General features: G+C 46.5%; 1 protein-coding gene across 1 annotated transcript in view; it reads right to left on the bottom strand.

The window, feature by feature from the left end:
* cntn4 (contactin 4) overlaps window positions 1-15069 on the bottom strand; it is an 87176-nt gene that overhangs the window by 33460 nt on the left and 38647 nt on the right. Inside the window, exons 5-10 of the mRNA XM_076268638.1 lie at window positions 13006-13209; window positions 10731-10833; window positions 10102-10286; window positions 5023-5162; window positions 1148-1277; window positions 1-67 (exon numbers count right to left, since the gene is read on the bottom strand). The exon at window positions 1-67 is cut by the window's left edge and continues 84 nt beyond it. Coding sequence (XP_076124753.1) covers window positions 1-67; window positions 1148-1277; window positions 5023-5162; window positions 10102-10286; window positions 10731-10833; window positions 13006-13209 — 829 coding nt within the window. The remainder of the gene's footprint in view (window positions 68-1147; window positions 1278-5022; window positions 5163-10101; window positions 10287-10730; window positions 10834-13005; window positions 13210-15069) is intronic.

Genomic DNA, 15069 nt, shown 5'->3' on the forward strand with positions numbered 1-15069 from the left:
ACGTCACCGCCCTCACGCACCATCATGTGTGTCTTAAGCAGGTTCTGTGAGAAATCCGGCGCCACAGCTGAGGGAGAAAGAGGGGGGGGGGGGGGGGGGGTGAGGTGGTGGGGGGAGGAGATGGCAGACACTAAGCATCCATGTCAAGGACCTCTGCTCTCACACTTCGTACTATAAATCCCTCCACACACACACACACACACACACACACACACACACACACACACACACACACACACACACACACACACAGACACTCAGATTCAGCCTTCACAATGCATAAACAATTATAATGGCGGATCCGATGAGCAGATCTGCTTTGCTAATAAAGCAAAGTCAATCATGACAAAAAATCTGCAGCAACAAAACATAGCACACAAATAGAACAGAGTGAAAGGCAGCAAAGACAAGTACAGCAAAAAAAACTAAAAACAAAGAAAGAAAAGAAAAACAAGAAAGCACAATACAGTTTTGAAATGACACACGCAAGACAGTGTATGTAATTAGCTCCAGGGCATTTTCCTCTGCTACTAGTATACAGAACTGTAAATTCCTGTCAGCCTGATGCTCACGTTGGGTGGTGAAGCTGAGCTGCTCTGACAGACCAGGAGTGGAGCACACACCATCCTCCTTAATTACACCAACACACATGTTTGTTTTTGTCTGCTTCTCTCTCTCTCTCTCGGCAGAGGAAAACAAAGGGGAGAATGCTTTCCTTTTCTTTCATGTTGAAGCCAGCCCAATTTAGTTTTCATTATGATGATTTCCACCGCACTTCAATCTTCCACGGCCTCCTCAAAGGTATCGCAGCTACTGGGCATGTGTGAGGAGTTGGCAGTTATGTTGCTTCTTTGTTGCTGTTCTCTCTTTTTTTGTTGTTGTCTCAGACGTGTGTTCAATTAAACTCCAGGATTTGACCTGTGCTGTGGTTGCATTCCAACCGGTCACAAAACACACAGCATGCAACATGAACAGGAGAGAGAGCGATAGAGAGAAACTCACAGACAGAGAGAGGTGAGAGAGGGAGAGAGTATCATACAGACAGAGAGGATAGAGAGAGTGATAGAGAGACACTCAAAGAGAGAGAGAGAGAGAGAGAGAGAGAGTGTGAGGGAGAGTAGTCAGTCGCACGCATTTTCGATCTTACCGACAACTTTGAGCTCAGCGTTGCTGTACACCTCCCCGTGCTTGTTTTCGGCCACACACTGGTACATGCCCATGTCGTCCAGCGTCAGCCGGCTGATGGTTAGCGCCCCATTGATGACCTGCACTCTGCCCTGTAGGAGCACAGAGAGAGAGAGACAGAGAGAGAGAGAGAGAGAGAGAGCCTGAGCTCGCTTCACACCAGACTGCTGATTACCATAAAGGCATTGGACACTCCAGGCAATGACTTATACCGGGGCAGCTTGAGTGACAGCGTGGCTGCTGGAGGCACTCATTATGGGAAAAGGAGAGGTGTGTTGGGGGAGGGGGAGGGATGGTGGGGTGGGGTGGGGTGGTGCGTGCTAGCCAGGGAAAATGGCCGTAATAAATCTTTGTTTATGAGACTTGAATAAAACCGGGGCTTATTACTATCACAAGCTTGGAGCCTGTAAAGGCGGCGCTAAACGAGCGCTGCACAGGCACTCTGGCGGTTTATAGGCTGCTGCTCTCGCGCGCCGTCTCTGTTGATATTTTACTGCACTAAAGCCGCACCGCAGCATGTAAATGGACGAGCTGTAGTATCTTCACAGCTCCTACAGGCTAGAGAGTGGGCCTGGGCTCGTGATTTGATAGTCGCCGGCAATAAAAACAATTTTAGGGATATCTGTTTTGGAAGACATAGCTGCTAGCGCTGTTTGGGGGGAGGGGGGGGGCGGGGGCACATGAAAAGATGGGGAGGCAAGGCAAGGCAAGGCAAGGGGGGGAAAACACACTGGTCTGGCTCTGGGCTTGATCTGTGTGGCTTTTCCAGTCTGCACGTTTTGCCCTTGATCTTGTCTCTGTGTGCTGGCCTCAGTGCTAATGTCATTAGAGAGTATTTCCACAGGGTTGGAGCGCTGGGTCTGCCGCCGCTGCCACCGCACCACGCCACGCCATGCCACGACACCTTCAGACACTCTGCTCCGCCAGGATTAAGCTAGTGTCACATGACAAAGGAATCTGCTCACATTGAAACATCAGTGGCTAATCCTGTGTGTGTGTGTGTGTGTGTGTGTGTGTGTGTGTGTGTGTGTGTGTGTGTGTGTGTGTGTGTGTGTGTGTGTGTGTGTGTGTCAGGGTCTGTGTGTGTGTGTGTGTGTGTGTCAGGGTCTGTGTGTGTGTGTGTGTGTGTGTGTGTGTGTCAGGGTCTGTGTGTGTGTGTGTGTGTGTGTGTGTGTGTGTCAGGGTCTATGTGTGTGTGCGTGTGTGAGATGCTTCTCGACTGCCTGGCGGTGCTACACATTGCCAGCGTAGGCATAGGGGTAGGGGGGTGGAGTGAGGCAGAGGGAGCGAATGCACCCACTGGCGCGGGTGGCACAAGGTGGCATATATCCATCCACGCGTGACACCGCTTCACTTTACCACTGCTATTAATTAAGTGTGACGTTCCACTTAAATCAGCACTTTTTTTTTCATGTGCCAACCTGAGGGCGCCATCTGCACGCCTTATGCTGAATCCAAATGATTGGCAATGTCATTGTCGTCGCTGTTGGGTCACTCCGGCACGGCAGACAGACACACACACACATGCATGAGCACCAAGGGCTGAGGGCAGCCAACAATGCACCCATGCATGAATGACTAGAGGCGCCCAGGCAGTGAGCGAGCGAATGAGGCAGCCTCCATTGTTGCTGCTGCTGTGCCTATAGCTAAACAAACTGCACAAACACCAGTCATGGGTACACACACACACACACACACACACATATGCATAGCCAAAAGATTTTAAGTGCTTGCATTTTGTAACCAAAGACAAGAGAGGGGTGTGAACGAGAAACAGGAAGGTAAACAAGCAAGGGGAACAGTGTTGACGAACAGCCCACAAATCAGTGTGTTTTGTCACTTGATCTGTTGCGCAGGAAATAGCACTTGATCATGCCTCGCCTGGTGATTGTCAATAGCGCTCATCTTGACAGATGTCTAGGGGAGGCATGAGGTGTCGAGACGAGCTACCTTTATATCAGAGGTAGAGAGCAGAAAAGGTCCTTATTGATTCGTCGTAATGAATAAGAACAAATGACACATTTCTTGTATTCACAACACAGTTGACCTTTCATCATCAGATTGATTAAACTGCACTGAGAGACGATGCTGACATTTAAAGATTTAATACATCCTGATTAATTTCTTCAATTAAAACGCATCAGCATTTTTTTAATTATTTGGTTGATGCTATAAGACAATTGGCTACGCTGCCATTTGACTGTGTCTGTAAGGCATCTATACTTAATGCAACTCATCTTACATAATCATATAACAATTCCTGTCAAGCCCAAACCCTAGTAAGGACTCAAACTTTAGGACAAAATACTTTTTTGTTGATCAAAGTAAGTCTTGTAGCCTGACAGATGGGTCACTAACAAATGAATAAGCAAATGAATTTCACTTTCTCTAGACCCACCTCTTTTCTTTTTTCTCTTCTCTTCTTTTCTTTTTCTAGGCTAGGAACTGACAGATTGCTAATTATGCAGTGGCGAATCCAACTATAATCTGCCTTTATATTGCAAAGAGAACCTGCTGTTTGGAGCGTTGCCTGCAGACATAATAAAAGTAGGTTCACTCATCCCTTGCACGTATATAAAGTCTGCGGATGGATCGATACGGTCTGTTTTGTTCGCAAACATTTTGTTTAATGAAGGAAAATTAACATAGTTTATTTATACCATGCAAGCTGTGCCTCGCCGCTAACTATCAATCACCCTCAACTTACCACCCAGCTAGGCTTGGAGAAATGTGCACCCGAAACGTATGGCGTAAAAACACCAAGCAATACATCCTGTGATAATGAATGCTTCACTAATGTGGTAGAGTAAATAAAACAGGGTTGAATCATTAGTTAAATAAATAAACAAAGGAATGAACCTAGTAACTCCTCGCCCCGCCTTTCCTGATGAAGTGTTTACTTCGCCTCATCATGCAGTGTGTGTGTGTGTGTGTGTGTGTGTGTGTGTGTGTGTGTGTGTGTGAAAAACAAAATAAAAAAAATAAAAAAGTAGTCGCAACGACACGTCAGTCGGGCAATATGTTTATAAGCCCTCTCACTCCCTCTTCCTCTCTTTCTCTTCTCCCTGGGGGGAGAGCAGGATTAATTGCCCTGGCTTTCGGTGGAGATTTAACAGAAGATTACCATGGGTCTTACATCATCAAGCTTTAAGACTCGACTCAAGAGCTGTGTGCTTGTTTGCAGTTGGGTCCCTTGAAAGCAGACGTGTGATGAAGACGTTTGAGTGTAATGTGATAACACACACACACACACACACACACACACACACACACACACACACACACACACACACACACACACACACACACACACACACACAGACGTAACCTGTCAAACCAGTCATCAAATCCCAAATCTTCCCAGATGTGCCTTTTCCGCCCTCTCCCTGCATGAGCGTCAGTGTATCTGTCCGTGATCAATAAGACACAGCGGCGAAAACAATAAAGAACACCAAAGGAGCTGATGTCAGAGCACATGGTGTACAAGCACAGAGGAGGGGGGGGGGGGGTTGAACGGGATTTCATTTAACTCCTCTCTGCTTTTATTACATTTCGTCCTTGGCTGGGGGTGTGAGGGACTTCAGCACAGCTGGGGACTACTGAGGAGAGAGGGAGCGGCAAGAGAGAGAGGTGGAGATGAAGGAGGGAGGGAGCAAGGGAGGGGATGAGAGAAAGGAGAAGATAGAGAGAGGGAGGCAGAGGTAGACAGAGAAGGAGAGAGAGGGAGAAGGACGTGCTTGTGTGGGAAAAAGAGTGTATGTGTGTGAGAGGGGGGGGGGGGTGGGAGTGTGTGAGTGTGAGTGTGAGTGTGTGTGTGTGAGAGAGAGAGAGATGTACCTCGTCAGACTCCAGATTCTCTCCATTTCTCATCCATCTGAAGGAGGGCTTGGGCTTGCCGGTGGCCTTGCACTCCCACACCAGAGACTCATCCATGGCCTTCTGCACATCCTGCGGTAGCTCGATCAGCTGGGGAGGGGCTACAGGACCACAACACACACACACACACAACACACACACACACACACACACACACACACACACACACACACACACACAAGAGCCCACCAGGATCAGAGCCATCTAACATCATCACTCTTAAGCCAAGCAGTTTTCTTATCCCACTCCCTACCCATTTTGCAAGTTGAAATAAAACATTGTTGAGATTAGATTGCCTGTGCCTTGTTGATATAAACACACTCCTGTTGGGCTTGTTTGCCAGTGTGGTGGGGGGAAGTAGAAAGGGAAATTACACATAATGTATTACTTTGCCTATGACCAGCGGTATGAAATGGCCCTTCCTGAGCCCATTAAAGTAAAGTATGGTTTAATTATACATGAGCTCTATTGATTTCTATCTTTTAAGTGCATGTAAGTCAAACCTAGTTAATTATTTAGTAAAAACTGGGAAGCATATTGGGTACATCATTTATGTCACCTGATGAGATGAGGAGAATTGATAAACATATAAATAAAGCTAGTGCATACTGAGAGAGGGAGGAAGGAGGAGGAGGAGGGAGAGAAGGGGTGAGGAGAGAGAGAGAGAGAGAGAGATAGAGAGAGAGAGAGAGATTTCTGGATTTATTTGATCAGCTCCTCCACTGGAAGATCAATTCTGAATAAGTGGGTGTGACTGCGAGCTATGGAGAATTAGTGGGCCAGGTCAAGCATTTGCATTCCGCATCATCACTAGCCCCCATCCGCAAGCACAAGTCCTGCGTGTGGAAGCAATAAGACCACGCTCTCTCTGCTATCCGCACCCATGGGATGGATTCTCTAAGAAGGATTAAGCTGTATGTCGACATAAACCGATGTATCATATTTAATGAACACTGTATAGCCTACTGAAAGTGCAGGTTTGTGTATGTGTGTGAGTATGTGTATGTGTGAGTGTGTGTGTGTGTGTGTGTGTGTGTGTGTGTGTTTGTGTGTGTGTGTGTGTGTGTGTGTGTGTACATGTTTGTGTGTGCATGCGTGTATGTGTGTGCATGTGCGTGAGTGTGCATGTGTGTGTGTATGTGCGTGTGCATGTGCGTAGTATGGATGAATGAGTGTGCAATAGTTTTGTTTTTTTCATTCCTGTGTGTATATGTGTATAAATGAGTGCATGCTGGTGTGTGTGTCTTTCCCTGTGTCTGTGTAACTCGTGTGCCTGTACTTTAAAAACTGCCTAAGGACATAAGCAAAGCAGTACTCCGAGAGTCCATTATCGCCAGTCATTTAGCAGCACATCCATGCTACTGCAGTCTTACTGCCCGGCCTGCAGGCAATGTCCCACCCACCTCACCTCTGTGGACCCCACTCAGGTTGTTTATTCTCCCTCTCCTTCGCTCCCTTTCTTTCTCTCTCCTCTCTCTTTCTCTGTCTTTTTTCTATCTCTATCTCCTTCTCTCTCATTCTGTCTCTCTCTCTCTGTTTATCTCGTTCTCCCTCACTCTCTCTCTTCCTCCTTCTCTCTCTGTCTTTCTCTCTCTTTTTATCTATCTCTCTCTCTCTCTCTCTGTCATGGCCACTCAGCCCATCGCTCATCCACCATGAGTGTATTGACTTTCAGGCCCAGTGCCCCACATGAAAGCCGCTCTCCTACGGCTGCGTGATCCTGAGCCAGTGGGCAGCCTGTCAGCCACGACCCTTCCTGAATCAACTCAAGACAGGTGGATGGGTGGTGGTGGATGGGGGGTGGTGGTGGTGGTGGTGGTGGAGTGTGGACACTGGGTTGGAGGGTCAAGCGAGAGCCTCACCTCTCTCCTCAAACGCTGGCCTCCCCATGAATACTAATTAACCAGATCGTTTGGCTGTCCTGCGGGGTTCAAAGGACCACGCCGGGAGATTGTTGTGCAAAATAACACACTTCATCGCACACATAGGACACAACAGGCTCCCCCTCCCTCTGCTTTGCGGTGGCTATTTTTGATTTTCTAATTTCTTTCACATCCAGTTATGTGAGACGACCAGGCTACTGCGGGTGTTGGAGACTACATTTTACTACATTAAAGGACAGCAGACTTGCAAAACAACTGAATATTGCATGGACACGATTAAAAAAAAAAGAGAGAGAGAGAGAGAGAGAGAGAGTGGAGGAGAGGAGAGGAGAGAGGGGGGAGACAATTACAGTTTCCCTTTTAAGTGTCCTTTGAATAACATGAAAGAGTCCTAATCAGATACTTCACAACGTACTGTAAAAACACCAGCAGTATTAATCAGAAAAAGGGCCGCACTGAAATGTTCAAACCCAGAACTGCTTGCAATGCAGATGAAGGCTGGAGTGTCTGTGTGTGTGTGTGTGTGTGCTCACACCAATTCCATCCCACCCCACCCCACACCACCTACCCACCAGGCTCCCCACCCGTCTGTCTCTCCACCCACTCCCCCCACCCCCCGAGCCGACGGAGGCTCTGCTGCTGCCAACTGCAGCGATAAACATGAGATACTCTTATCGATCCCCCTCCCCCACCTCCCACCATTCCCCCACTCTGCTGACCAATGTCTCAGCAGCTTAATTCCAGGGGACTTCAAAATAAGATTACAGATGTGTATCACCTGGCAGCGTGCGGAGGAGCTGAGAGCATGCCGCCGCGCTCAAGAGGCCCGGACCCGCGGCTAATCCTGACAAAAACACGGCTGCGGACGCACGTAACCGATGCTGCTGCGGACACAACGCCGGCTACTATAGCGACAGGGCTGCCTGGCGGCATCCCCTCCCCCCCCCCTCCTCCTGCTTGTTTGCCAGTGTGATGTTGTGGGTGGAGGTGGACATGGAGGAGGCGGGTGTGTGGGGAGGGGGTGGAGGAGGACGTTTGAGGAGCGCAGTAAATAATGGCAAATTGTTTAATGTACAGAATGAGCTATGCCCCCAGCAAATGACAAGATCCTGACTTATGGACAACGACAGCAGGAGTGTGGAGAGGTTTGGGGGAGGAGGAGGAGAGGGGCTGAGTTGGTGTGTGTGTGTGTGTGTGTGTGTGTGTGTGTGTGTGTGGGAGGGGGACCAATTGAACAGAGAGCGACTGAGCTTGGTGGAAAAAATCAAGAGATTGCTCGTAAATACAGCACGGGCCTAAATTTATGGCAGCAAGATTAAAAGTCAGAGCATTAGTTACAATGTAACCATTACCACAACGAAGCATGCGGGGAAGGAACGAAATAAACAATGCGACTCCGTGGAAAGACTATTGTGCATTCCTGGGTTACCGTGCTATTAAACGTATTATTATACCCGTCAAAAGGCTCCTGTTTGCTACCACTGCCTTCTATAAATAGCATTTCTTTTCCCATTGTCTCTGTTGCAGCTTTTGGGACTCACAGTGGCCCACATAGCTCAGAATATAAACAAAGACAACAAGGCTGCTAAATCTGTGTGTGTGGAGGAGAGAGAGAGAGACATAGAGCAAAAGAGAAGGAGGGCAAGAGAAAAAGAGAGCAAGAAAGAGAGAGAGAGAGAGAGAGAGAGAGAGAGAGAGAGAGAGAGAGAGAGAGAGAGAGAGAGAGAGAGAGAGAAAGAGAGGGAGAAAAGACAGAGCGAGAACCCTGTGCAGGCTATTCTTGTAAATGGGCCATTGGGTATGCAGCAGAGAGGGACTCCATGTGGGAGAATAAATCTCACTGGTCTGTTGCCTACAGGTACTTACTTAATAGGAAGCCGTCCTGTATGAGCAATACCTCTGGATGATTACCACGGTAGCAGGAAAGGTCACGACCCTTCATTTAAAAGTCCATATTAAATATACTTTTCCTGGCATGGCTTGGAGCGACACACACACACACACACACACACACACACACACACACACACACACAGCAAGGATAACGGAGACTCTTGCGGTTATGGTCCTTTACATTAATCAGAGTGAGTCAATCCCCAAATTCCTTCCATTGCTGACTGTGCAAACATGTCATTGTGTTTGACAAATGTTCTGTGAAACTTCTATTCCAGCCAGTGTATAGCATGATGTAATAACGAAAAACCACATGACATGGACAGGAATAGGAAGGCTAGCAACAGGAAGGCTAGGAATAGGAAGGCTAAATAGCCTGTGTGCCTGGCAAAGGAGCTAAGTAAGTTTGGTCAGGATAAATCTAGATTCGGGTGTGGAGAAGTCTAGATTGAGATTCAAATTTGAACAGAATGCTTCAAGCTATTTGATTCATTCAGAGGAATGCCATGCTTAAAACCTTCAGTAGTTAATAGAGTGTTATGTGCTAGACCATTTTTGGTGGAGTTTGCAAATCAGTAAATATCAAAAGCTAGTGTATTACACTCATGCAATGTACTGTTGAAATTTACATCTAATAAGAGTTACTCTTTCATGTGTTGAACTGTGCTCTTTCATATTATTTCGATAGATATCCTTTGCAGGTAGACATTTTGTGCAGTAGACTAATAGCACAGAAATATGCCTGCACAGCAAGGACTGAAAAAAAAAAAAAAAAAAACATAATCCACAATGTCATTAATTACAGAAAAACAACGGATGAAGTGAAATGTGGAATCATGACGTTGTCCTAGCATATGTGCCTGAGGCCTACCCACAGATTTAACAGCTCCGATCTGAAGCTCAGTCGGGTGTCAATCATTGTGCCATCTGCTTGAAACCCTAGATCAGGCGCAGAGACAAGGTCGGAGTCAAGGTCACTTCCTTATCCACTGCCTTTAATCTGGATAAAAATATTAGAGGCATCATGACCACCCGGGTTTAATCACACTGATGCCCTGTTCAAATCGCACAGCCATGTGGGCAATGTGGAGTTTTTTCCCTCTTTTTGTCAATCCTCCACCGTGTGCTTGGAGATTCAGAGACCAATGAGATTTGTTTGTGACGAGTTCTTGTCTGAGTGAGTCTGACATGGCAGCCTCTCTTTCTCTCGCTCTCTTTCCCAGTTCAAATATTCATGCGGCCATGACAGGATGGGTTCGCCTACCGTAGAAGGACAGTTTGCCTTTCACCGCGTTCCTTCCCTTGGCGTTGTCGGCCGTGCACTCGTAGATCCCAGCATCCTCCTGCTGGAAGTACGGGATCTCCAGGACGCCACTGGCCTTGCGCATGTCCACCTTCCGAGAGAACGGCACGTCGTCGGCCCTGCGCCACGTTATGGATGGCACTGGGCTGGTCATGGGGACAAGAAAACGAGCAGTTCAAAAACACACTACACCAAAAAAATAATTTAATCTGAAGAAAATAGTGTTCAGAATTATAGTGACACTTGGGACTTCTCAGTGCGAATGTCTATAACAAAGATCCTTTAGAACACAGGAAGAACCCTTCTGTGAATCGTCTCGCTTTATCAACCGTCTCTGTCTATAACATGTTCGAGAAGATCTTGCAGGTAACATAGCTATAATGAAATCTATAAGGATAGAAATTCAATTGTAAAGATATGTTATTTTTAGAGGGCCCTTGCTTCTCAACAGCATGATGAATTGAAGTTACACAGTGGCTCTCACAATGATTCTGTTGAATTTAGAGTCTCAATGGTATCATCAGAGGGAAGCATAGGGCAGGTCTGTACTGTACCCATAAATCACGTTGTGTCAACCACATTGGACTTACTTTCCCAAGGCAAAACACTCCAGCTTCACCGTGGAGCCTTTGGCCACTGGTACAAGCTCTGGAAACTGCACTTCAATCTTTGGTTCATATTCACCCATCACACCTAAGAAAAGAAAAAAAAAGAAAATATGGAATGTGCAAAACAGGAGATATTTTCAATTACACAAAAGCCACAGAAAGTGTTTTTAACTTGCAGGGCTGGATGAGTGAGAGTGGAGGCGGAGGCCGTCTTTCTGGGTAGACCTTTTTCATAATGAAACACCAGAGCGAAGACTACTTGAGTTGTCTAAAAATAGATTTCCAATCGCAGCTCTCTTAAGGCACTATTCCTCATCACTCTCAAAGTACCGCTCAAGAAACGGGGCCGTGGCAAACAATATCAGGTTCATGTTTGAACGGCACACACATGGATACACACACACACACACACACATACAAACACACACACATATATGCAAGTGCATACACACACACACACACACACACACACACACACACACACACACACACGCACACACATGCAGGTGCGTACACACACACACACACACACAACCCTAATTTTTGCTAGGCAAACGTTATCTCGCCTGTCGTGCAGCTGTGAGAGCTAATTCAGATCCTTATCTGTAGTGTCTGATGCGGGTACGGTAGCCAAACTAGCCCTACTGTGAAAAGAGACAGGTGGAACAGACACAATAGTCTCCTCCTAGAACCTTTTCCTTGTGCTGCACACGCCAACTTTGACCCTTGTGGGTGCCGATAGTACAGAGACAGACTGACAACTAGATTGATTTACATTCGTTTGGCACGAAGAGCCGATTAAGTGCCGACTGATTTTATAGTCAGAAAAAAAACAGTTAATTTAATGAAAGCCATGTAAAATAGAAGATTAGGGGTTCCTTGCACACAAGCAGATATTTTTAAAGGAAAAATCTGCCACAAATAACAGCGCAGACCCCAGGGTTTAGGAAATATCTGTATAAAACAGACAGATCTGAGACTGCAGCTTGTTTTTGCTTAATTATAACTCGCACAAACATATGGTGCAACACACCAGTGCGCGTGCTGATTTAAGCCAGGCAATTCCCACCTCACTTTTTGAGTACAGACAGGAATAATGCTCGTCTATGGCAGCGCTTCAAGAGCTGTTTATGTGCACAAGCGGCTGCCTCTGGGTCTCCCGAGACACGAGACTCCAGAGGGTGAAGGCAGTGCTCCTCTGTGGGTGAGGCAGGCTGCAATGTGAATGGCACGGTCTGCCACGGCTCTCCATATATCTGTAAACATCGACCATGCTGCTATTTTATAGAAAAGGGGGCTGTTTCTGGCAAGAAATGTAAGCTGAGGTCTCCGCGTCAAACACCATCATACTGTCCGTCAGTTCATTAATAATGACTGAAATTCTTCCTTGGCAGCTGGAAGGTAAACAAACAAAGATGCTGACAAAGAAATACCAATATGGACAAAAAAGGGTCTCTTAGAGTCTAGCCATGTTATCTGTATTCAGGCCCTGGCTCCATTCCACAACTGAATACACGGCAATCTGTTCTGTTTGTGATGGGGAAAGAGTTTACCAGCACTCATTGGAATGCAATGCTGTATCAAACAAAAGTGTATAGCATGAGAAACTCATACAATTGAAGAAGACCAGTCCATTGAGACCCATGGCTGTTATGCCAGTGAGAAGCACGGTTAGCTTATGCATTAAAGCACACTATAACAACCTATAGCCAACTATAGCACGATCTTTCTCTTCTACTGTCCCTTTAAGGCCTTATGTGGATGAGCATGAGGACTATTTTTAACTTAACCATATCAAAGCAAAAACCAGAGTTCACTTTAAGATCACCTTGAGACAAATGACCTTTTCATTAGCGAGCCTTTTGATAAGGCCAGTCTAGGAACAGCAAAACACATGCTACCAGGCCATCCTTAATTTGCAAAGAAACAGCTCATTAACCTTTGGTCATAATTTGTATTCCTTGAAAAAAACGGCTTAAGCCATTGCCGATGTTTTGATGTTGCATACTGATATTTGAGATGATTGTCTTTGAATCTGATTTTCTTTTAGAGTTCTAGAAGCATCTAGGAAGCCATCCCTAAAACAATAGGTCACACAGGGAGACACAGACACTCACAAAAACACACGCACACAAACACAAATATGAACATAAACATAAACACACAGACACAGACACACACACACACACATACACACACACACACTGTGTTATGACGACCAGTGCAGATGGAGACATGAAACAGGATTGGGTCTCACCATCAGAACGTAGCACTAATGGAGTAGGAGGTCCCTCCACCCTGGTCTTGGTGACAGTGTTAGTCACCACACAGGTGTAGTTGCCCACATCGGACGGCTCCACCTTGGCTATGTAAAGATTACCCGTCTCCTGGGACACGAAGCGACGGCTATCCTGTTTCACCACTGATGGGTACTTGTTGAAAATCCAGGAAAACGTCAGACCTGCTCATACAAAAGATGAAAAACAAAAACATATTATTTATTACTAATAATTTGTTATTTCTGAATCTCTCTAAGAAAATATGTTGCTTTATATCAACACACAGTCTGAAATGCAACTATACTGAAATTTGAAAACACTCACACACACACACACACACACTCACACACACACACACACACACACACACACACACACACACACACACACACACACACACACACGAATCCATGGCTTTAGTGTGCTTCTCTTCTGTGCAGGAGTGTTGTTGCTGGGCAGCAGATGTGGGGTGTTCTCAAGAGTCCTCTGCCCCCCGTGAACTGCCAAATTACCAGAGGGGCTTCATGCCAGGGTGAAAATGAATGTCAGTGAGGGTCAGCAAGATGATAACTAAGCTGCCGCAAAAAAAAAGAAAATGTAAAAAAAGGCCTGCACTGTATCAGAGGAATGGAATTACTGCGTGGTTGGTGTCTCAGCGTGTAAGCTATCTCTTCTAATTTAAAAAAAAAAAATTGTTATAGCCACACTGAACCAAACAACTGCAACAAGGAGGAACAGTGGTATTCACTGAATGAGCCACATAACATTCCACTATAGCAAGACACCTAATATTCCTAAGTTATTTAAATACCCAGAACCTCAACATGTATGCTTTTGTGTCAAAAAACAACCTTTGCTGTATCCATGGACCATATGCACACAGCCCTGATGCCCTATACGATTATAAACAAGACAACTACTATTTCCAAAAAGTTAATTGTGATAATACAAATCATTGTCAATCATATAGCATGTAATGATTGCTCTTGACAGTTTTAACTGGATTATACCAGTATTCATATTCTGCTTAATGCTTCCAACCATTTTGGATGATTAAGAGAAATACTGTATGATGCCATGTCTCTTTTGAGCCCTAGCATGATGGGTATCGTGTGAATGTGTCATTTACAGGAGAGAAAGTGTAAAGCTCCTGTTTTATAAAGGATTGGCATTAAAACAGCGTGGGACTTTGTCTCCAGTGCACATTGGTAGTAGGGAGGGCAGATGTGGTGGGGCAGCAGTGAGTCCAACTGCTGAGATTCTCATTCATAGGCATTCATCTGTAGAGCTCACCATACCTGGAGATCTCATCAATAGCACTGATTAAGGCTTAGCCGTGTGTGTGTGCGTCTGTGTCTCTGTGTCCCTTATGTGTGTGTGCGTGTGTGTGTGTGTTTGTGTGTGTGTGTGTGTGTGTGTATGTATGTCTGTGTGTGTGTGTGTGTGTGTCTCTGTGTCCCTTATGTGTGTGTGTGTGTGTGTGTGTGTGTGTGTGTGTATGTCTCTGAGCCCTCCTCGTGCAGCTTGACTTTGCATGATAATCCGTCTCACCCTCCGGTTGCCACGGCGTTCCAATCAGCAGCTCCGATGCCTGGTGCCCTTCTACCTTACAGACACGTAGCATCTCCCCACCCCCGCTGGGCCTAATCAAACCTATTCACTCGTTAGCGGGCCGGTAATTAAACAAAACACTCTTGGAGGATCCCTTGCTTTGCCTGTCTCTAACTGGCTGGTCATTTATCACAGCGGGGACGGGATGCGCACCGGCGCTCCGCTCCACTACTCGCTCCCCAGACCGCAGAGGAAAGGGAGAGGGAGCGGCCTCTGAGGACCACGTCCACCTGGGCCCGCATGCTCTACTTACACACTAAAGGTGAGGGCCACAGAGAGATGGGTTGAGTTGAGAAGGTGGTGGTGTCGGTGAAGGGTGGAGGGGTGGTGGTGGTGGTGGAAGAGGGGAAGCAATCTGTTCCTAAGCAGGCCAAGCCTCTACTCCTTCTTCCCCCACCTGCTGGGATGCTACACGCTTCCCCCTGCCTTTC

The sequence above is a fragment of the Alosa pseudoharengus genome, unplaced genomic scaffold (assembly GCF_046254945.1).
Source record: "Alosa pseudoharengus isolate Yale_2024_CS ecotype anadromous, Long Island Sound unplaced genomic scaffold, YU_APseudo_1.1 YU_APseudo_1.1_scf_5, whole genome shotgun sequence".
Lineage (NCBI taxonomy): Eukaryota > Metazoa > Chordata > Actinopteri > Clupeiformes > Clupeidae > Alosa > Alosa pseudoharengus.